This window comes from Peromyscus maniculatus, chromosome 11 (genome assembly GCF_049852395.1).
Source record: "Peromyscus maniculatus bairdii isolate BWxNUB_F1_BW_parent chromosome 11, HU_Pman_BW_mat_3.1, whole genome shotgun sequence".
NCBI classification, from domain to species: Eukaryota; Metazoa; Chordata; class Mammalia; order Rodentia; family Cricetidae; genus Peromyscus; species Peromyscus maniculatus.
This window is the reverse complement of record NC_134862.1, coordinates 86,931,544-86,953,043: the sequence shown is the minus strand read 5'-3', so window position 1 is coordinate 86,953,043 and position 21,500 is coordinate 86,931,544. Positions and strand designations below refer to the sequence as shown.

Here is a 21,500-nt window from a genome sequence, read left to right as displayed (position 1 = left end):
GAGTTCGAGGGCAGCCTGGTCTACAGACTGAGAACCAGAACAGGCACCAAAACTACACAGAGAAACCCTATCTGGAAAAACAAAAACAAAAAGTGTGAACACCTAAGTTCAAATCTCAACACCTACATCAAAAGTCAAGGATGGCTATGCTCAGAGCTGTAATCCCAGCACTGTAAGGGACTGAGATAGGAGGATCACTGGGGTTTGCTGGTTGCCAGACTAGCTCCAAGTTCAGTGAAAAACCCTAAGAGAGTAAGGCAGAAGGTGATAAAACAGGACACCCATATCCTCCTTAGGCCTCCACATGCCTGTACACAGGTGTGAACACCCTCAAACCTTTGTGCACATACACTACATATACTCATACATACAGACACACAAAAATAAACATTTTAAGTACTTCTCTCTTCATATTTGTGTAAATGCAGCACAGTAAATTGGTACTGCCCAGGCCAGGCATGGTGATATTCTCTTCTGTAATCCCAGCACTCAGGAGGCTAAGGCAAGTGGATCACTGATTTTGAAGCCAGTTTGGACCACAGAAAGAGAGGGAAGGAGCTTTGACTATAACTACCACTAAGTAAAACATGTTTAAAAACAAAAACAAAAAAACAGAGCTATGTTTAAGTCCCCTTTACAAGGCAGTCTTTGTGTTATTGCTTCTCTCTCTCTCTCCCTGTGTATACACACACACACACACACACACACACACACACACACACACACACACACACACACACGGAGTCCAGAGGGCAACCTCAGCTGTCATTCCTCAGACACACTCTTTTTTTTCTGGAACAGTCTCTGACTGTCCTGGGACTCAAGAAGCAGGCCAGGCTGGCTGGTCAGTGAGCCCCAGGGACCCGCCTCTCTTCGCCTCCCCCACAGTGCTAAGATTAAAGCTGAGTCTGTGCTGAGATGCCTGGCTTTTTTAAAATGTGGATCCTGGGAATCACACTCTGGTCCCTTCAAGCATGTTACTGACAGCTATCTCCCCAGCCCACAAAGTCTTATTTTAACTTGATTCATTAGTCATGTCAATAAACAATGCCATAATTCATAAGTTTGCTCTAGAAATAACCAACTTCTTGCTACAGAAAATGTTTAAAGTGTAACTTTACCATATATGAGAACATGATTGGTTGATAATGGAAATACATCTATTTAATCACAATTATATCTAGTTTAATTAAGCCAGGGACATTAATTAAATAAAATTAAATAAAGTTAAAACCATAGTGCTTAAGTTTTTAATAAACTCTATGCAGTTTTGCTGAGCTTGAAGGACAATATTAACAATTACTTATTTATTTTTGGACAAATGGTATGTTCAGCAAATGTTCTAGTAAATGTTACTTTGTGTAGAGTATCCATTTCCAAAATAAAAACAGAGAGAGAGAGAGAGAGAGAGAGAGAGAGAGAGAGAGCGCACATGTGAACACTGATGGTCAGATGCTAAAGAAATACCAGAACCGCCAGCTAACACACCACTGCAGCAGCACGTAGTCCATTTCAGGCTGTTTTATACATCTGAACATACTGTTTATTGCCAGAAGGCTTGTCTATTTTGATAAAATAAGAATCTCAGTACTTTTCAGTGTTAGCAGACAGGAACACTGTTCAGTTCCTGCTTCTCCCCATTCCCTATGCATTCTTCTGGGTATTTACTATAAATAACTCTTACATGTACATGTTAGGAAGATCATCCTTTGTATTAACTTAAGCATCTTTTTCTCTTCCCAAAACAATTCCAAATATGTTTTAAAAGGATGACAGGCTAGGGAGGTAGCTCAGTGGTAGTGCTTGTCTAGTATAGCACAGCTTTGGATTTATTCACCAACACTACCAAGAAAGGAAAAAGAAAGGGAGAGAGAAAAGGAATGAAAAAGCAAGAGAAGAATTAAAAGGTATGATAATACAACACAGCCTCAGAAAAGAACCAAAAGCATGAGGAATACTTCGGTGTTTTGCCCCTTAATGTCCCTATAATGAGATGGAGCTGGAAGAGAGAATCCAGCAACATTCGGGCAGGCTTGAGATTTTAGTGAGCCACAGTAAAGGAGGCTGAGTTTATCTAAGAGCAACAAGACGGCTGCAGAGTTTGTGAGTACCTGTGGATCCCATACACGGCACTAAATACAAAGATGCACTGAGGGCTGGAGAGACGGTTCAGCAGTCAAGTGCATGGGACCCAAGTTCAGTTCCCAGCCCACAACAAGAGTGCACAACTGCCTGTCACTCCAGCTCCAAGGGATCTGACACCTTCTTCTGTCCCTAAGGACACCTGAACATGTATAACATCACACACACACACACACACACACACACACACACTCATCATCATCAATTTTAATGTGAATATACATATTGTTTTGGGGGGGGTGTTTGTTTGCTTACTTGCTTTTTGAGACAGAGTCTTACTATGTAGCTCTGGCTGGCCTGGATTTCACTAGGTAGACCAAGCTCGACTTGAACTCACAGAGACCTGCCTGCCTCTGCCTCCCAAAGGCTAGGATTAAAGATGTGTGCCAACAGGCCTGGCATGCATATTTAAATGTTTGTTTTATTATTTTTATTTATGTATGTATGTGTGTCTGTGGGAGCCAGGGGAGTTATAATTCCCTGGAGTTGGAGTTGTAAACAGTTGTGAGCTGCCCAACTTGGGTGCTGGGAATTAAACTCCTGTCCTCTGCAAGAGCAGTATGCACTTTTAACCACTGAGCCATCTCTCCAGATCAATATAGATATAATTTTAAAAAAAAATTTTTTTGAGCTGGGGCTGGAGAGATGGCTCAGTGGTTAAGAGCACTGGTTGCTCTTCCAAAGGACCCATGTTCAATTCCCAGCATCCACATGGCAGCTCACAACTGTTGTAACTCCAGTTCCAGGCGATCCAACACTCTCACAGACAAAACCAATACACATAAAAAATAAAAACAATATTTATGCTGGGCAGTGATGGCACACACCATTAGTCCCAGCACTTGGGAGGCAGAGGCAGGTGGATCTCTGTGAGTTCCAAGCCAGCTTGGTCTACAGAGCGAGTTCCAGGACAGCTAAGGCTACACAAAAAGAAACCCTATCTCGGGAAAAACAAGCAAACAAACAAACAAAAGCAAAAAAAAAAAAACCAAACAATATTTATTGAGCACCTAACTGCTCAAGATAAGCCCTGCTTCTACGAAGTAACTAAACTGGAAGGGGCAAAGCTGGAGGCAGGGAGGGAAGAGGTGATCAACGCATCCCTACTGTGCCCGGTGTCCCCAGGTCACACTGGAACTGCCTGCCTGCCTCCCACTCCCTGCTCCCATTAGCTGCAAAGTCAGTTCAACTGGAAGCCTCACCAGCTCACCTCACTGCTGGTTCCCGGCCCCAGCACAAAGCACATACATGAGGGCTACTTGGAGCTCCATAAAGTTGACAGTATCAATGATTAGGCAATGAAAAACTCAAAGATCCCAGGTATCTTCATCTTAAATCAAAATCTGAGAAAGGACTCTGCTTGCAAATAACTTCTAAAAAAATATTCATTGTGTGAAAGCTAGCCTTAACGAAGACATAAGATAACTGTTACTTATTAAGCGGTGCTATTTACTGTGCGTACTGTACATACAAGAGAAACCATGAGGCACAACAAAATACTGGAAGAATTTTTTTTGTTTTGTTTTGTTTGGTTTTTTTTTTTTTGGTTTTCGAGACAGGGTTTCTCTGTGTAGTTTTGGTGCCTGCCCTGGATCTCGCTCTGTAGACCAGGCTGGCCTCGAACTCACAGAGATCTGCCTGGCTCCACCTCCCAAGTGCTGGGATTAAAGGCCTGCGACACCACGACCTGGTAAGAGTTTATTAAGGGAAGGGAAAGAAGGGATGTGCATAGGCCTATGGAATGACCATGCAGGAAGAGAGAAAAGGGATAGATGGAACCCACTTTTATAGGTCCCCCACACACATGTGAATATGGGTTTATGTAGCTACACCACGCATGTGCACAGATTACGTGATCATGCAGCACACGGATCACATGTAGGACGTAAGGCCCTAGGATTACTAAGCATCTTGCCTGGCTACTGGAAACACATGTGCAGTCATGTAGCTGGGGGATGGCAGGGAATTCTAACAACAATGGACCAGAATTCTGAATTGTAAGGGTAAGGCAGCAAGGATGAAAATGAAGAGTAGTATTTCTTGAGATGACTGAAACCTGGAATTTGAGTGCAAGTGTTTCTCTACAGATTAGCTAGAAAAAGAACTCACACAGTCAAAAGTTAACAAGAGAAGAAAAGCCAGATGATTTAAGAATGTTTGAGGCAAGAAGAAATCAGTTAATACAGCAATTGAACATGTACAATCCCATCCTTTCGCCTCCATTGTTTGCTGCTAAGGAGCTGTGCATAAAATGTCCGTCTGATTACACCACTCTCCAGCCTTCAGAAACTCCCAATGGCTACAGGCTAGAGACGTGCTCTGCCTAGTGAGCATGCGCACTTTGCCATGCCACCATCTCCGAAGATTCTCAAGGACAGGGGAACCACTACTTGGCCAGTCATGTGAGCAACCCAGGAGCTAATTTCAGATATCTAGCAGCTCTGCTCCTGGAACAGAAGTCTGGTTCGGTGGTGTGAGGGAGGTCCAGGAATCTCTTTCCACGGCCTTCCTCAGAAGAATCTGCTGAGTGGCCAAGTTTGGCAACCACTCCATTAGTATAACATCGCATTTACAAAGAACTCTAGACAGCGACCAGTAGGACCCCACAGTCAATCAGTGAGCTAACACTGGCTAAGGGGACTTGGGCAAGTTATTTTCCCTAAGGACTGCAGACATTTTGCCTTCTCCCCCACGTTGGGAGTCAGAGTCAGGGCCTTGTGCATGCTAGGTGAATGCTCTACCACTAACATTTGATCTCATCCTAAAAGTTTTTTCCTAAAATGCAAACTACTCCTCACTCACAGAAGTCTGCATTGATCTCTCTCATTCTCCCCACCTGGGGGCTCCTAATGCACTGAGTGCACTCTCTCCCAGCAAACCTCCACTTCACCACACTCCCCTTCTCCCTTCCCTCAGTCTCCAGGCTGTGCTAACCACCGTCCTCTGGAATTCATTAATTCAAGTGAGTACTTGCTGGGCACTAAACACGAACAGAGCAGACAGACTTGTGTTGCCATTCTAATGGGAAAAAAGACACTAAACAAATTACACAAAGAACTGAATGTGATCAAATCCTTACACTGCAACCAATTATTTGCATTTTACCTCCCTTATACACTAGGCCCCTCAAATAAAAGTTCATCTTTATATCTCCTGTATTTTGTAGTATCCAACATAAGAGGGAGAATTAATAAGTCATCTAAGGAAGAATGCTTATTGAATGAAGGAAGGTCCTGGAAAAGACAAGGTGGATGAATTCCCAAATCTGAATGGGGAAGTTAGCTTTGAACAACAGAAGGAACAGATCTTCTACCAAGATGGCCATAGGAGGACATGGGTAGAGGTATGGCTGGCTCTGTGCTACAGCACTGGCCTAGCACATTCAAGATTCTGGGCTCCATCCTTGTGACAACAAAAACAAAAATAAATGGCCTTCCTACCTTAAGGAATGCAGGAAAGAAAAGCATTCATAAGGTAGGTTTTAAGGCAACAATGGAGTTTTCAGGCCTAATAGCTACCATAAAGCAACACCATCCATGGAGACTTAGAAAGCTGAAGTTGGAGCAGAAGGCTCAAAGGCAGATTTTTCTCCCATTCCCAAACCAAAAGAGGGCTAGAATGGATGCCTTCCAGGGCCGTGGACACCTCTCTCCGCTCTACACCTCTCTCCGCTCTACACCTCTCCCCGCTCTACACCTCTCCCCGCTCTACACCTCTCCCCGCTCTACACCTCTCTCCGCTCTCCTTCCTCTTGTTTTTCCTCCTTCTCCTCCTTTTTCTTTTCTTCTTCATTCTTTTTGGACATCCAGGATCTGAATACTCCTTCTGTTTGGAAGGAGTCCCTATTGTGTAAAACTCTGACAGAAGATGGTAACACCCTCTCACCATATAGGACAAAAAAGGTAGACATGCCTTCTCCCAGATTTCTGGTGGCAACAGAGTAGGCATGTGATCTAGGCTGGGGGGCCAGGTGTTTTTGTTCAGGATTCTGAATCTTAAGAAGATAATTTTAGGGGGAGGGTTGGGGCACGCCTTTAATCCCAGCACTCGGGAGGCAGAGGCAGGCGGATCTCTGTGAGTTCGAGGCCAGCCTGGTCTACAGAGTGAGTTCCAGGAAAGGCGCAAAGCTACATAGAGAAACCCTGTCTCAGACAAAAAAATAATAATAATAATAATAATAATTTTAGCCGGGTGTGGTGGCCTAGATCTTTTATCCCAGAACTTGGAAAGCAGAAGCAGGAGGATCTCTGAGTTTAGGACCAATCTTGTCTACATAATGAGTTCCAGGCCAGCCAGGGCTAGAGTGAAATCTTGCCTTCCAAAAAAAAAAAAAAAAAGATACTATTGCGATATAGAGACAAGATTATCCGTGGGAATGATGTGATGAAGCAGCAGAGCCTGTCCTGGCAGTGCCATCAGCTGAGGTACAGGTTGGGCCTCCTCTGTTCTCAGCCAATCTGGTTCTAGGGCTTTCTGTTGGCTTTGTGAGCTCCTTGCTACCTTTTCAGAAACTCCTTTCTTCCACGTTAACCACAATCAGTCTTGTTTGACTGATCAACTGTGGGCTCAAGGAAGCTCGAACTCTTGATAGAGCCCACACACGCTTAAGTGTGTAGGTAGGGGAGCAGAGCACCACTGGAAATCTGGGAGACTGAGTTAGTCAGTACAATGAGGGAGTCAAGATTTCAAAGTGGCTCACCGAGTTTAACACAAAGGAACAATGCTGAAAAGGCTTGACTTGGGGTTTCTATTGCTGCAAAGCGACACCATGACCACGGCAACTCTTACAGTTTACATTCTAGAAGGTGAAGTCCACTATCATCACAGTGAGACAAGGTTGGATGCAGGCAGACATGGTGCTGGAGGAGGAGCTGAGAGTTCTACATCTTGATCCACAAGCAACAGGAAGTGAACTGTGTTACTGGGCATAGCTTGAGCAAAGGCGACCTCAAAGCCCATCCCCATAGTGACACGCTTCCTCCAACAAGGCCACACTTACTCCAACAAAGCCACACCTCCTAATAGTGCCACTCCCTATGGGGGCCGTTTTCTTTCAACCCATCACAAGGATGAACATAAACTCAGCACACTGGTTTGCTCTTGTTTTACCTCCACTACCTCCCAGGAAACCGAATACAAAAACCAAAAAAAGTTTCTACAAAATGCTGAAAAGGAAGTTAGGCATGGTGGTGCATGCCTTTAATCTCAGTTCTCACTAGGCAGAGGCAAGAGGATATCTGTGAGTTCAAGGCCAGCCTGATCTACAGAGAGTTCTAAGACAGCCTGGTCCACCTAGAGAGACCCTATCTCAAAAAAAAAAAAAAAAAAAAAAATTGCTGAAAAGGAGGAGAGTGGAAGTGAAAATAACCAGAGTTAAGCGTCTATGAGATGAGTGTGCTGGGCAAAGTTTACATGGTCACTGAAATGACTACTGATGTCACCCAAAAGGATGGTGGGACTTAGTGTGAACAGGAAAATTAACAAAGAAATGACAACATCTCTTATCAACAGGAGTAACCAACCTAGGGAGACACTGAAGAAAGTGACAGCGCAGAGTGACAGAAAATGGTGGGGGTGGGGTAATTATCCATGTTTTCTATCATATGCAGAATCTAGATTTGAACATGCATTTACATATACAAACACGCCATAGGAAAACAGAAGGACGATTTGGGTAAGGCAAATGGCCGAGAGTAGAGAAGAGCAATATGAGCAAGAGTCAATGATATACATATAAAAGGTCATAGGAAACCCACGATTTTGTAAACTAGCTGAAAATTAAAAATTTTAAATGAAGGTACAAAAGAAAAATTTCTATGAGAATGAAGAGCAATAATTTTGAAATGAATTGTACCATGGTAGTACATAAATGTAATCCAAGAACTGAACTGGGGAGGCTGAGGCAGGAGGATTACAAGTTCCACATTAGCCTGTACTACCCAGTAAAAGCCTGGCTCAAACCGGGCGGTGGTGGTGCAGGCCTTTAATCCCAGCACTCAGGAGGCAGAGCCAGGAGGCTCTCTGTGAGTTCGAGGCCAGCCTGGACTACAGAGCAAGTTCCAGGACAGGCTCCAAAGCTACACTGAGAAACCCTGTCTCGAAAAACCAAAAATAAATAAATAAATAAAATAAAATAAAAAGCCTGGCTCAAAAACATCTAAAATGTTTTAATTGGAAATTAAATAACTAACTTATGGTCTTGAATTAAAGGAGACAGAGGAGGATGAATACCTTTCTTCAAGATACCCAACAGTGTTAGCCCAGAAGAGAATGCTAGAGTAAAAACAAAACAAAAAAAAAATGTGGGGCTGGAGAGATAGCTCAATGGTTAAGAGCACTGGATGCTCTTCCAGAGGAACCGGGTTCAATTCCCAGCACACATCTGGCAGCTCACAACTGTCTGTAACAGTTCCAGGGGATCCTACACCCTCACACAGACATACATGCAGGTGACATGCCAATGTGCATAAAATAAGTAAAACAAGTGTTTGTAAAGACGCTTATTGGGGTTAGAAAAAAATCTGAGGCTCCAAAGCTCCCATGAAAAGTGTTCAGGGTGGATGAGAAAACAGAGTGATAAAAGGCTAGCTATGTAAAGAGTGGAATATAAGAAAAGACAGTTGACCAGAGATAGCGAAAATAAAATGGAAGTTAAGCAGCTTGTTCTTTCCCTTTAAGCCTAGGCTTTCAAAATTCCCAACGTTTGCCCAGCCCCCTTTTACAACTATGGGCTGGTGGGTGTCTCTTCCCTTCCCCCTTTAGTTGGTGCAATGTCTCTAGGGGTGTTCATCTTTGCCATCAAATACCGGGTGGTAAGGAATAAATAGCTGGTGTCTTAAGATTATAGGACTGCAGACTTAAGAAGAGCTGTTCTCAAGGGGCTGTAAGTAACCACTGCAAGAACCCTCACTCCTGACTTGATCTGGATATGATATCTTGACGTCTGAGCAGATGCTCAATGGACTATAGGCCATGAAACAGGTACTGGGAAGCTGTGTTTATGCAGTGCTAACACCTCATTTGGGCTCACCAGGTAACTGGAAGGACAACCAAAGCCTGGCATCTCCGCTTTCATCATGTGTCTATCTCCTTCAAAGAAAAAAAAACAAAGAGGGGAGGCCTAAGGCCTCCTGCCAACAGCCATACAAGAGAGCTCCAGAGTTCTGTCAGAGCCTCAGCCAGAAAGACTCAGCAAAAGCATGTCTAGAAGCTGTGTGAGGAAAATGGTTGTAGACTGCCTGTTGATGTGGCGTAACCAGTTGCACATTAATAGGTAACTAATACAAGGGCTGTGTCTAATTTATTTGCTTCTGAAATATTTATTGCTTAAAGTTTTACTAAATTTGATTAGCTTTCCTTTCCATTACCATTTTCATCTGAATTTTTCATGTGTACCACGAACTGTTAGAAGGTCTTAATAATAAAAACAAACCCAGAGCCAGGTATTGGGGTGAATGCTGAAAGATCAGAGAAACAGAGCAAGCTATAGCCACCTCACCTCGCCAATTCCTCAGCTGATGCTGTTTCCTCAGACTGGAAGCCTCTGTGTCCTCATCCAAATGGATCTCAGCTGAACTGCTGCTAAAAGCCTAAAAGCTTAACCAGGCTCTAGTTCCTGGTCCTCATGCCTTACATACCTTTCTGCCTCCTTCATGTTTTTAACTTTTTATCTAATTTGAAGTTTAAAAATGATTTTGTAGGTAGTATTAAAAAGTGTGTCCTCACTAAAAACCACACTGTGTTCTACTGTTGCTGTTGTTCCCACCTGAAGAGAAACATGGTCCAAATGAGCCTTAAGATAAACAGGGCTGGTTTCCATCTTGTCATAGTGGACTATTTTACTGTAAACAGCTTTTATAATTTTGAAAGACAAATTTTCATTTCTGAAAAAATTTATCAAGCCTAAAAACAGTGCACAGCCACAGACATGTCTATAAAAAGATGTCTGTCAACTGTGTCTTCTACTTTAGAGGAGAGCATCTTGCAGTTTTCAGCTCACTGGCAGCTATTTCCAGGGGGATTTTTTTTTTTTTTTTTTTTTTTTTTTTTTTTTAGTGTGGTGTAAAAACCCAGTCATGAAATGTTAAAGGTCTTCTATAAACCAACTGATTTCTTCAATGATTCTTCAATCATTGCAAAAAGTCGGTTTAACAGCTTTCTTTACATTCTATACTATAGAATACAGGAAAACCTTCCTTGAAAGGCGAAACTATATGGTAATAATTGGAAAGGTATTGAATGTCAAGAAAAGGCATAGAGCCGGGCAGTGGTGGAGCACACCTTTGATCCCAGCACTTGGGAGGCAGAGGCAGGTGGATCTCTGGAGCTCAAGGCCAGCCTGGTCTACAGAATGAGCTCCAGGACAACCAAGGCTACCAGAGAAACCCCGTCTGGAAAAAAAAAGAAAGAAAGAGGAAAGGCATAGTTTCATCATGGATATTTGTTTACTGATTGAATAAATGTCAAGATCTTTATGAGTTTCCAAAAATTCTGTATCAATAATTAAAATTTGAAATAGCAAACAAACCCAGGCATAGTGGCACATGCCTGTAGTCAGCATTTGGGAGGGTTGAGACAGGAGGATCATGAGTTTGAGGGCAACCCAGGCCTTAAATTTCAGTCCAGGCCAACCTATTTAGGGAGAACTTGTTCCCCAAACAATAAAAATAGAACTGAATAAACAGGAAATAGTAAAATGCTGCCAAACAAGCCCTTCCCCAATTAACTAATATTCACACACACACAAATTGGACATTGAAACAAGGTCTTTTTTTTTTTTAAATTTATCCTGGTGTGGTCAGACACTGGAAAGCCAAGGAACTGAACCCAGTTCCTCTGGAACATCAGTCAGTGCTCCTAACCACTGAGCCATCTCTCTCCTTGAAACAAGGTCTTGCTATGTAGGTCAGGCTGACCTAGAACTCTCTGAGAACTCTGTATAGTCCAGGCTTGCCTCAAACTTAAGATCCTTCTGCCTTGGTTTCCCGAGTACTAGGAATACAAATGTGAACCACCATGCCTTGATAGGCAAGCTGTCCACTGAGGTACTCCCGCAGTACTAACTATATATTTAATCAACCGAGTCCTTTAACTAGGCTACTTCTTCACCTGTAAAATAAAATAGCATCTCATACACCTGCAGTCAAGATTAAATAAAGTACATAAAATAATTAACATAAGATTTGCTAATAGTAAACAAGTCCTTGGTGAATGTAACCAAAGTAATTACCAGAAAGACTAACACCCAAACCAAAAAAAAACTGCTAAAAAGAAAATTCAGCTCCATCCCCTGATCTCCAACAAGAGATGAAGAGCTAGGGAAGAGAGCCAATCACAAATGAGCAATGATATAATCAACCACCGTAAAAGAGAACCAATGGAGCCACCATAAAATGCTAAAGGGTTTTGGAAAGCTTCTAGACTGACAGGCACATCCACATATCAAGAAGATGGTGCACCACAATTCTACAGGGACTCCAGGTCCTGGGTAAGAGCCTTAGAGGCCTCCTCTTTGTGTCCCTTACAACACCTTTTGTACTAGTCTAGTAATCAGTGCTCCCATCAGGTCTGAGACTGATTATAGCAAATTATCAAACTGAGAAGGGGGTGGTAGGACCACCCAACTTGTAGCCAAGTTAGCCACTAGCTGCAACCGGCATGTTTTCATGGTAACAGTTTTGTGGAGCTATCGCTCAACTGGTACAGTCTACACTATGTCCAGTAGTGTCAGAAGTGAGGATATTGTAAACAACCACTGGTATCCACAGAGAACTAGAAGGCTGTGTGATATCGAAAACCCACACACTTGGCCTCAATAGTACTAGGGAATAGAAATCTGGGGGGCTAGGGAAATCGGAATGCTAAGAAGATGAAAGTGTGTGTGGTAATAGGTTAAAATCCAACCAGAGGGGGTATATGTTAAGTTTAATTTCCAAGACAGAAAGTAATGGCAGTCTACACAGAGAGCAGCCATAACCAAATAGAAGTCCAATCACCGAAAGGTATAGGAAAGATTCAAATAAGAATGCAGCTGAGGATTTTCTGATACTGACGTATCTGTGTACATATTCAAACACCTAACCAGGTGTTCAAAACCCTAGCCTGCAGAAATGAAGACAAGATAATAAGTCCCAAGAGAAGCATTTGCCATGAGAACTGTTTAAAGTATACAACAGAGAAGGTAAAGAAATGCCCTCAAGGTTAATTAACTGGAAAGTGTGTTACTGTCCTGCTTGACTCAAGTAATGCCAGCATCTATTCTAGACACGCACTGTTTAAAAACAGCCAAGGAACCAATTCTTGCCTGTGTGGAGGAGGAAGTTCTTAGTGATTCATATTTTATGAATAACTTTATCCAAAGAGAATATATCAGCAAACACTCAGCCAAAAATATCATAAGTCAATCATCAGCTAGTTTTATACATTGTGCTTTTCTATGAAATGTTTATTGAGGGCTGGATATAGTTCAGTGGTGGGGCACTAGCCTAGCATGCATGAGGCCCTGAGTTCAGTCCAGAGTATCAATCATCCACTTACAATACAGCCATCTAATTTAAAAGATTGGCTACAATAAATCGTTAGGGATCAAAGCTAAAACTCAGCAGGGAGTAAATGATTCTGTAGAAACACCCAGCAGCCTCCACTTCTGCCCTGAGGATAGGTCCTTGGACCTAGTCAGTCTGACTCACACTAGAGAGGTGTTAACCCCTAGCTCTCCTCCAAGTACTCAACAGCAATCCCAAGACCTCTAGACTTCCCAGACTAAAATCTTCTCTGTCACTGCTGTCCCCTGTCCTAGTTTGGTTTCTGTTGTTGTGATAGAGACCATGACCAAAAGCAACTCAGAGAGGGGAGGGTTTATTTGGATTACAGATCTGGGGTCACAGTCCATCGAGAGAAGCCAAGCAGGGCAGGACTGTGGAGGCAGGAAATGGATGAAGTACAAGCCGTGGAGGACCACTGCTTACTGGCTTAGTCCCCATGGCTTGCTCAGTCCGCTTGCTTACAGCATCCAGGACCACGTGGCAAGGAGCGCTCCGCCCACAATGACCTGGGCCCTCCCACATCAATCATCAATGAAGAAAAGGAACCACAGGCCAGTCTGCTGGGAGCATTTTCTCAATTGATATTCCCTCTTCCCAAATGATGCTAGCCTATGTCAAGTTGACATAAAAACTTGCCAGTCATAACATACTTAAAGGTATTTAGGAAAGACCTTGGTCTTTTCCAAAAATTTATATAATAAGAAGTTCAAGGGTTAAGATAATTGGCATGAAACATACAGATGGGTTATTTACTAATAATATTTGAACCTCAGATTCCTAAAACTCATCCCATACTTTGTGTTTCTCATCAAACTCACATTTAAATTAGACTGTGTGAAATAATAAAATTTCCTCAGAGAGAATGGGGAAAATCTGAGGAGGATGACCGATGGACACTAGGTGACCATCACACCGTTCAAGCTCTGGCATGCCACCACACAGGGCAGGGACTACAGCTGAGGGAAGGAGCCTGAGGTCCCGGCAGTAACTGGACCAGGAGACCGACGTAACTGATCTGGGCAGGAGCCGCACTGCGCTGTCCCCGTTTTAAACGCTCCAATGGCTTCCTCTGGATGGAGGCAGCCGCTGCCCCAGGCGTGGCCTGGTTTCAAGGAGAGCTGCCTCTGCCTGTGCCGTGCACCTCACTGGACAGCCTCTCACCTCACCTTCCCAGTGCGGCCCACTCGCCCGCCTGCTTAGCTCCCCTAAGGAGCCATTTTCCTTTCTGGCTTTGGGCTTTTATGAGTTTTGGTTTTTTGTTTTGCTTCAAGCTTTTGAATTTCAGCCAACTGCTTTTCAGCAGAAGGAATGCCACACTGAAAGCCCCTGAAGTAAGACGTTACATCCGTGTTCCTCTGCTGCAGCCTGACGTTTTTGAACAATTTATCCCATATGTAATTAAATAATTACATAACTCTGTAATGGTTCTCTCAACAGTAAGTAATCTCAAAGTGGATAAGGCCCACATCTTTTATTCCTCACGAGCAGTGCTCATACAGTAAGCACATTTATAGAGTGCTCACTACACAGGAAGTTCCTGTTACATGTTCTGTCGCTCACTGCATGAAGCAGCTCTGTGACACTCATTTGACACGTGCAAAATCAGAACACCGGGGTTCCCAGCTCATAAATTATACCACAGAGTTCATGTTCTGAGCTACCAACAAGTATTATTTACAAGTGTAGGATGAAAAAATAAATACATGCCCAGGCTAGAATGTTGCTTATAAACTAACAAATAAACCAGGCAGTGGTGCCTCATGCCTTTAATCCCAGCACTTGGGAGGCAGAGGCAGGTGGGTTTCTTGGGTTCAAGGCCAGCCTGGTTTACAGAGTGAGTTCCAGGGCAGCCAGGGCTACACAGAGAAACCCTGTCTTTAAAAAAATAATAATAACCTAACAAATAATTCACTCCCCAAAACAAAGCATACGTAAACATGTACCCAAGAGGAAAAAACAAACAAACCCTGGAAGAAAAAAGAGTGCCTAGTTTGCTTTGCTAGAGAGTTCTGACTATTTTAAAACAATCAAGTAAGGGTTTTAGGTAAGGCATGATAAATGAAACAAGTACATTAGTTAAAGATACAGATGAAGAGGAACATGTGTCAAGAGACCCTGGAGGGCTAAGGATGTGACTCGGGAGAGTACTTGCCTTGAGCCCACGGAGTCCTGGTTGACTTCCCCAGCACTGCATAAACGAAAACTATGGGAAGTGGAATGTGCCTGAAATATCAGCCCTTGGAGGATAGAGGCAGGAGGATGAGAATGTCAAGGTCATCCCTGGCTATATATCGAATTCAAGGCCAGCCCAGGCTATGTAAGACCCTGTTGAAGAGAAAGAGAGACAGACAGACTGACTGACTAACCAAGAAAGTCTGCATGCTGCACTTTATGTCTTATCATTCCTCGGCCATGTAAGAAACTGGCTCCAGCCAGGTGTCCCAGCACTCGGGAGGCAAAGGTAGGCGGATCTGTCTAAAAAAAAGCTGGCTCCAAGGAGAGGTGAGAACCACAGAGATATAAGGAAGCCATAAATTTCTAGTGATGGGAACCCTGTCTGAACCAATCGATGTTGACAATATAACAAAGAAACCCAAAGGTATTACTCAGCTCAAACGAAACCAGAGGTCAGTCAACTATATGAGATGTGGGATTCCAGGCTGACACCTCTACTGGGAGAAACGAAGTAACAGGCATTATGGACAACTGACAAAACTGAAGACAGAAATGTGCCATCTGCTGTATGAAAGATGATAATCATCCTCCGACACACCATCCCCTCCATCAGCTATGCCAGCAGCAATCTCCTAGTTCTGTCTCTAAATAGATTTGAAGGGTAAATTTTCTCTTTGTTTAGTGACCTAAAACAGGAAGAGCAGGTATTGAATGGCCTCAGAAGTATGTACAAATGCTTTATGTATGATCAACAACTGCTTTGATCAACAACAGGACTTAGGTTTGTTTTTCCTACCCTCAGATTTCATGTCAAGCACATACTAGTAATCACCAGGCCCTATAAAATGCAAGGTACTTCAAGCCACTTTCTCAGCATTCCCATGCTAGGCATTGTGGGTGCTGGAGACTTGAGGACTAAGAAGAGTAGCACAAATCTTAGAAGGTCTTATTAATAAAAACAAACCTGGAGCCAGGTATTGGGGTGAACACTGGAAGATCAGAGAAGCAGAACAAGCCACAGCCACCTCACCTTGCCAATTCCTTAGCTGATCCTGTTTCCTCTGACCGGAAGCCTCTGAATCCTTATCCAGAATGAATCTCAGCTGAACTGTTGCTAGAAGCCTAAAAGCTTAACCAGCCCTAGTTCCTGGTTTTCATGCCTTATATACCTTTCTGCTTTCTGCCATCTCTTCCTAGGATTAAAGGCGTGAGTCACCATGCCAGACTGTTTCCAGTGTGGCTTTGAACTCACAGAGATCCGGATCTCTGCCTCCAAAAGGCTAGGATTAAGGTGTGATAAAGTAAAGGATAAAGGTGTGAGTGCCACCATTTTCTGGCCTCTATGTCTGTCTAGTAACTGTTCTGTTATCTGACCCCAGATAAGTTTATTAGTGTTCACAATATATTAGGGAACACAATATCACCACAAAGACGACACCCCTATCCACTAGGAGTGATGGTGCATACCTTTATTCCCTCGCTGGGGGGGGTGGGGGGGGCAGGCACTGTTCTGTAAAGTTCTCAAGGCTAGCTTGGTCTACACAGTGAGCTCTAGCACAGGCGGGACTACACAGAGAGACCCAGTCTCCACAAGAAGACAGGAGGAGGAGGAGGATTCACCATCCTCATCACCACATAAACAGGTGTAATTCTCTCTGCTTTATATTTGAGGAATCCGAGGCTCCTTAGGTTTCACACCTAGACTAAGATGAGATGGTTATAGCTTGAGAAAGATAACATACAAATCCAGGTCTCCCTCCACGTCTCACCTTTGTTAACTGTACTAGCCCACAGCCTTTAGCATATAATCAACAGTTCCTAAGGAAAAAATATGCACACATAAGTTCACTTTTAATTTCTCCATTTCCTCTATTTCAATTTCTTTTTCTTTTTCAGTGTGTGTGTGTGTGTGTATTATATCTATGCAAGTATGTGCATGTGTGGAGACCAGAAGAGGACACTGGTGTCCTGTATCACATCCTGCCTTAATCTCTTTAGACAACTCAGGGTCTCTCATTGAACCTGGAACTAGGCTGGCAGGTAGTAAGGCCCCCGGATCCTCCCGTCTCTGCCTCCCAGTTGTACACATACATGCAGCAGTGACCTGCTGTTCACATGGGCCCTGGGGTGCAAACCCAGGTCCCCCTGCCTGTTTCTGTCCCCCAGTTGCACAAGCAGATGCAGCAGTGGCCTGCTGTTCACATGGGCCCTGGGGTGCAAACCCAGGGCCTCTCGCTTGTTCAGCAAGAACTCTTACCCATGCAGTCACCTCTCCAGCATCTCCACCTAGATTTATGAATGTTTTGGTTTCAGAGTGGTACCATACAAACAATTAAAAAAAAAAACCGTAAAACCTCCTCCATAATTAAATTAGAGTCATTTTTCCGAGTAATGTTATCAAAGGGTACAAAATATCAAGTAATAATTTAGTACAGCCAGGAGGTGGTGGCACACACCTTTAATCCCAGCACTTGGGAGGCAGAAGCAGGAGGATCTCTGAGTTGGAGCCCAGCCTGGTCTACAGAGTCCCAGGACAGCCAGGGCTACACAGAGAAACCCTGTTTTGAAACCCCCCCCCTCCCCAAAATAATAATTTAGTACAGACAAAAACAATTTATTTTAAAGGGAATGTGTTAGAAAAACTGATACTCCTTCCAAAGCTCACAGGTCTGCCAAAAGTCAGACTCCTACACCTAAGCAGTTGGTTTCCTGGACGTGGTTCTAATTACAGACAGAAGATCCTGCTGGTGCTGTGTACAATTCTCCAGGAGACAGGAGCAATGGGATTAAAGGGCCCAGCGAATTAACAACTGCATCAATTACCCATTCAAACAAACAGAACAAACCAGAAGGAAGAGATTTTCAAATAAAACCGATCAGGAAACTTCAAAAAATGATAAAACTTCAAAGAGAATTTTTCCACATCACATTTCATTCTTTCAGTACAAAAAAAAAAAAAAAAAAGACTAATGACTTAAGGCAATTCTTAATTACCCACTCGACTGGGCAGATACTGCACACCTCTGGATGTGTCAGCTTTTCCAGGGACAACTGGATCTTAAGGGCACTGACCTAATCCATTTTAATCCAGGGATAGGTTCAAAACTGTGAACAGAACTGTAAAGGGTGAGGGCTCACGGATGAAGTAGGATGCTAGGGGGTGTCATGTGTGCCTCGGGGCCTTGTGTTGGCCCTGGCTCTTCCTATTGCCCCTCTTTGCTTCTTGTTTTCCATGTGGGTTTCTTTCCCCCCTTACCAATGTCACCTTTTGGGAGGGCAAAGCCTATGCCTGCCTCATCTTCCTATTCACTAACATTCTGACTTCATGTAAGGGCGAAAGCCCCACTTGCCCCAAAACAGAAAACTTCCTGGAATGCTGGGGGCTGTTGTTCTTGCAAGACAACAAGTCCCATGTTTTCACTTCGATAAACAAGGTTAGTTGCCCCAACTGCACAGGACGTGCTTGAGCAGACGTAGGCTGGAGATACGTAGGTAGGAAGTATACCAGGATGTATGCTTGCCCCCATTGGACAAAGGTGGAAAGTACAGTAGCCTTGTGGGTTTGGCCTTTATAAGCACCTGACTGACCTAATTCAGCACCATTTCTCTGGGAATCCTGGATATGGATCTGGCTACTGTTCACCTTCCTGGTCAGTAGTTAATAAAGCTTGCTTCAGTTGGACCATCGTGGATTAGGTCTTTCTTCTCACCTTTCTCAGGTTCCACACTCACCAGACCACTTTCCATCAAACAAGCTTTAAATAAACAACAACTTGAACATATGAAATATGAAATCCAGCTTTCAACAGCCATTACTTGTACAGTTACAGACAGAATTGTTTCTTCCTCTAAACTTCTTTTAAACAGAAAAATGTTTTGTTAAGAACCAGGAATTCTCTCTTCCCTCCCTCCCTCCCTCCCTTCCTCTTTCTCTCTCTCAATCTCTCTCTGTGTAGGGATAAAAATTGTAAAAGTCATGCTTGCTTGTCATGGTGGCATACTCCTTTAATCACAACACTGTCTCAGATGCAGAGTCACATGGATCTCTGTGAATTCCAGGACCAATCAGACCTACAAAGTGAGGCCCTGTCTCAAAATAAATGAATTTTTCTTTTTAATTGTAAAAACCAGCAGTATAGTGCAGTGCTACCCTAAACAAGTCTTGAAAAAAAAAAAAAAAACAACTAACCTGTAAATTTATCTCCTAATAGTTTTTTCCTATTATTTTTCTTTCTTTTCGGGGGTGTAAGAGTAATGAGAATCTAATTAAACCAAAATAAGCTTTCTGGTGGAGCTTTTTATCTGAAACATTTTTTTTCTTACGGTATTATTTTGATCATATTCTTTCCCCTCCCCACAAGCATCCCAGATCCTCCCCCACCTTCCTACTCACCAACTTCATATTCTTTTTTTCTTAAAAAAAAAACAAAGGTGGATACTTTCCTTAGAACGTACCTTTCACTCCTAAAGCAGCACCACAAAACCTCAATACCTTAGTAGAGGTAAAATCTATACTACAATCCCGGCTTCTGAGATTAATTTTGCCATGTATAAATCTCAATTTCCAGTTATCAATCAACACATCTCTGGCACAGTCTTATGTTTCCCTGCTGATTTTCTGTGATCACCATGACGATGGGTTAAACATCGCCTGTAAATATTAGTGAACTACTTTGTTCCAAACTGAGAGAGGAGGGGCTAGGGGTCGACAGGGTGTGTTGTGAAAACTCAACAACTCCAACAAAGATGGAGTATTGCTTTCACTTTTGTGTTTGCCCTTTACTATTTTAGGGCTTGCTTTATTTATTTATTTGTTTGTTTGTTTGTTTAGCGGTGGATTTGTCAATTATCTTGTAACTGCTGTCGGGTCACTCGATGCTAACCAGGGATCCGATTTTAAGTCCTTCTGCTGGGTTAGAAACAGCTCCAAAGGACTTGCGGTTCAACGCGGATCATCGGTTTTGAGGGTCCCCTGAGGCCTCTCGCGGGTCACTGCAGCCTCGGTTCCCCGGCACCCGCGGGGGAACCGGGCCGATCTGGGCGGCCCCGACGGGTCCCGGGCTGGGTTTTCTTGCCGCCCTGATGAAAGCGGTTATCTGGGCATTTCTAGCGGGAGCCGGGCGGGCGAGCACGGCCCAGCGTGACCTCGAGGCCAGGCTCCGCCGCCGCCGCCGGGAGGAGGAGGCAAGATGGAGGCGGCCAGCGCCTGGGGCCGGGCGGGGCTACGGCGCGACCGACCGCAGGTGGATCCCGCCCGGCTCCAGCGCCAGCTCGCGTCCACCGGCAGGCCGCCCTCCCGGAGCCCGGAGCCCGGAGCCCGGAGGAGCCTGGACCGCGGCCGGCGCCCCGGAGGGCCTGGAGGGACCGGGAACAAGGACGCCATTACGATCCTCCCCTGCCCCCGGGGGCCACAGCCGCGGCCCACGCGGAGCTCGGCGGGGAAAAGGAGGGAGGAGGAGGAGGCGGCGGGCGGGGCGGCCGAGGGCGGAGCCGGCGGCGGGGCGGAGCCGGCGGCGGGGACGCGGGCTGGCGCCGCGCCACGACCCACCGTCCGCCCGCCCGCCCGCCCGCCGAGGGGCTCGGGATGGAGGCGTCGCCGCGCTGCCCCCCAGTCGTGGCGGCCGCCCCCTCCGCGTCCCTACCTGTGCCTTCCCGGTCCTTCTCCTCCGCCATCTTGGTGCGGAGCCCGTCGCCCGGGAGATGCCCACGCCAAACCCCGCGGGCCGCGCGAGCGGGCGCCGCAGGAGGAGGAAGCCCCTCGACGCGCGGCGGGGCTCCCTCTTCCGCCCGCGGCCCGCTCCGCGTTCCCCCCGGAACCGAGGCCGGAGTGCTTTTAAAGGCCTAGGGGAGTCATGGATGAACTAAGGTTCCGGAGCCCGCCCTGGCCTGAGTGTGACTGTCCCGAGAGCTAAAGCGGTGACACCGCGCTCTCCCTCGGAGGCCGACCTGCCTCGTTTTTGTTTGTTTGTTTGTTTGTTTGTTTGCTTTTAAGATTCTGTTGTTGTTGCGCAGAGCTCGGGTGCAGAGCGCGCAGCTTCCCCCCACGTCCCATTCGCAACCGAAAGGCCGAGCGCCCGTCCGCCCGCTCGCCCGCCCGGCAGGTCCTGGGGGTCCCCTGGGTCGCCCTCTAAGCGGAGCCACTGCGCAGCCCCGGGAACTGGAGCGAAAACGGACGAGGGCAGAAGGAAGCCTCTCCCCGCGATCGCCGGAGAGGACTCGCTGTAGAAAAACATGTGCAAAATAGGCACCAAACACGGCGTCGTCAAGGCTGCAATTTCTGATACAAAATAGTGTTCTCCTAGCAACTAATACATTGCCGGTCTGGTCCCGGTATGACACACGTTGATAGCTTGATAGAGCAATTTGGCGTGACCTCCCGATGAGAATTTTGAATCCTAGGTTCCTGAGAAACTTGGCTATAATGTTTTGTTGTTACATGGATAAGGTCCACAAACTTGGATGTTTTCTTTTCTACAAACACTTTTTTTTTTTTTTGGTTTTTCGAGACAGGGTTTCTCTGTGTAGCTTTGCGCCTTTCCTGGAGCTCACTTGGTAGCCCAGGCTGGCCTCGAACTCACAGAGATCTGCCTGCCTCTGCCTCCCAAGTGCTGGGATTAAAGGCGTGCGCCACCACCGCCC

General features: G+C 45.0%; 1 protein-coding gene across 5 annotated transcripts in view; it reads right to left on the bottom strand.

The window, feature by feature from the left end:
• Window positions 1–20,810, bottom strand: part of Drc8 (dynein regulatory complex subunit 8) — a 104,856-nt gene extending 84,046 nt beyond the window's left edge. Inside the window, exon 1 of one of the 5 annotated variants that reach the window (XM_076548048.1) lies at window positions 20,504–20,810. In XM_076548048.1, coding sequence (XP_076404163.1) covers window positions 20,504–20,534 — 31 coding nt within the window. In that variant the 5' untranslated portion in view covers window positions 20,535–20,810. Of the gene's footprint in view, window positions 1–19,744; window positions 19,992–20,503 lie in introns of those variants that run through there. The other 4 variants (XM_076548047.1, XM_076548049.1, XM_076548046.1 and 1 more) reach the window with 4 other exon arrangements.
• Window positions 20,811–21,500: the final 690 nt, after the last annotated feature.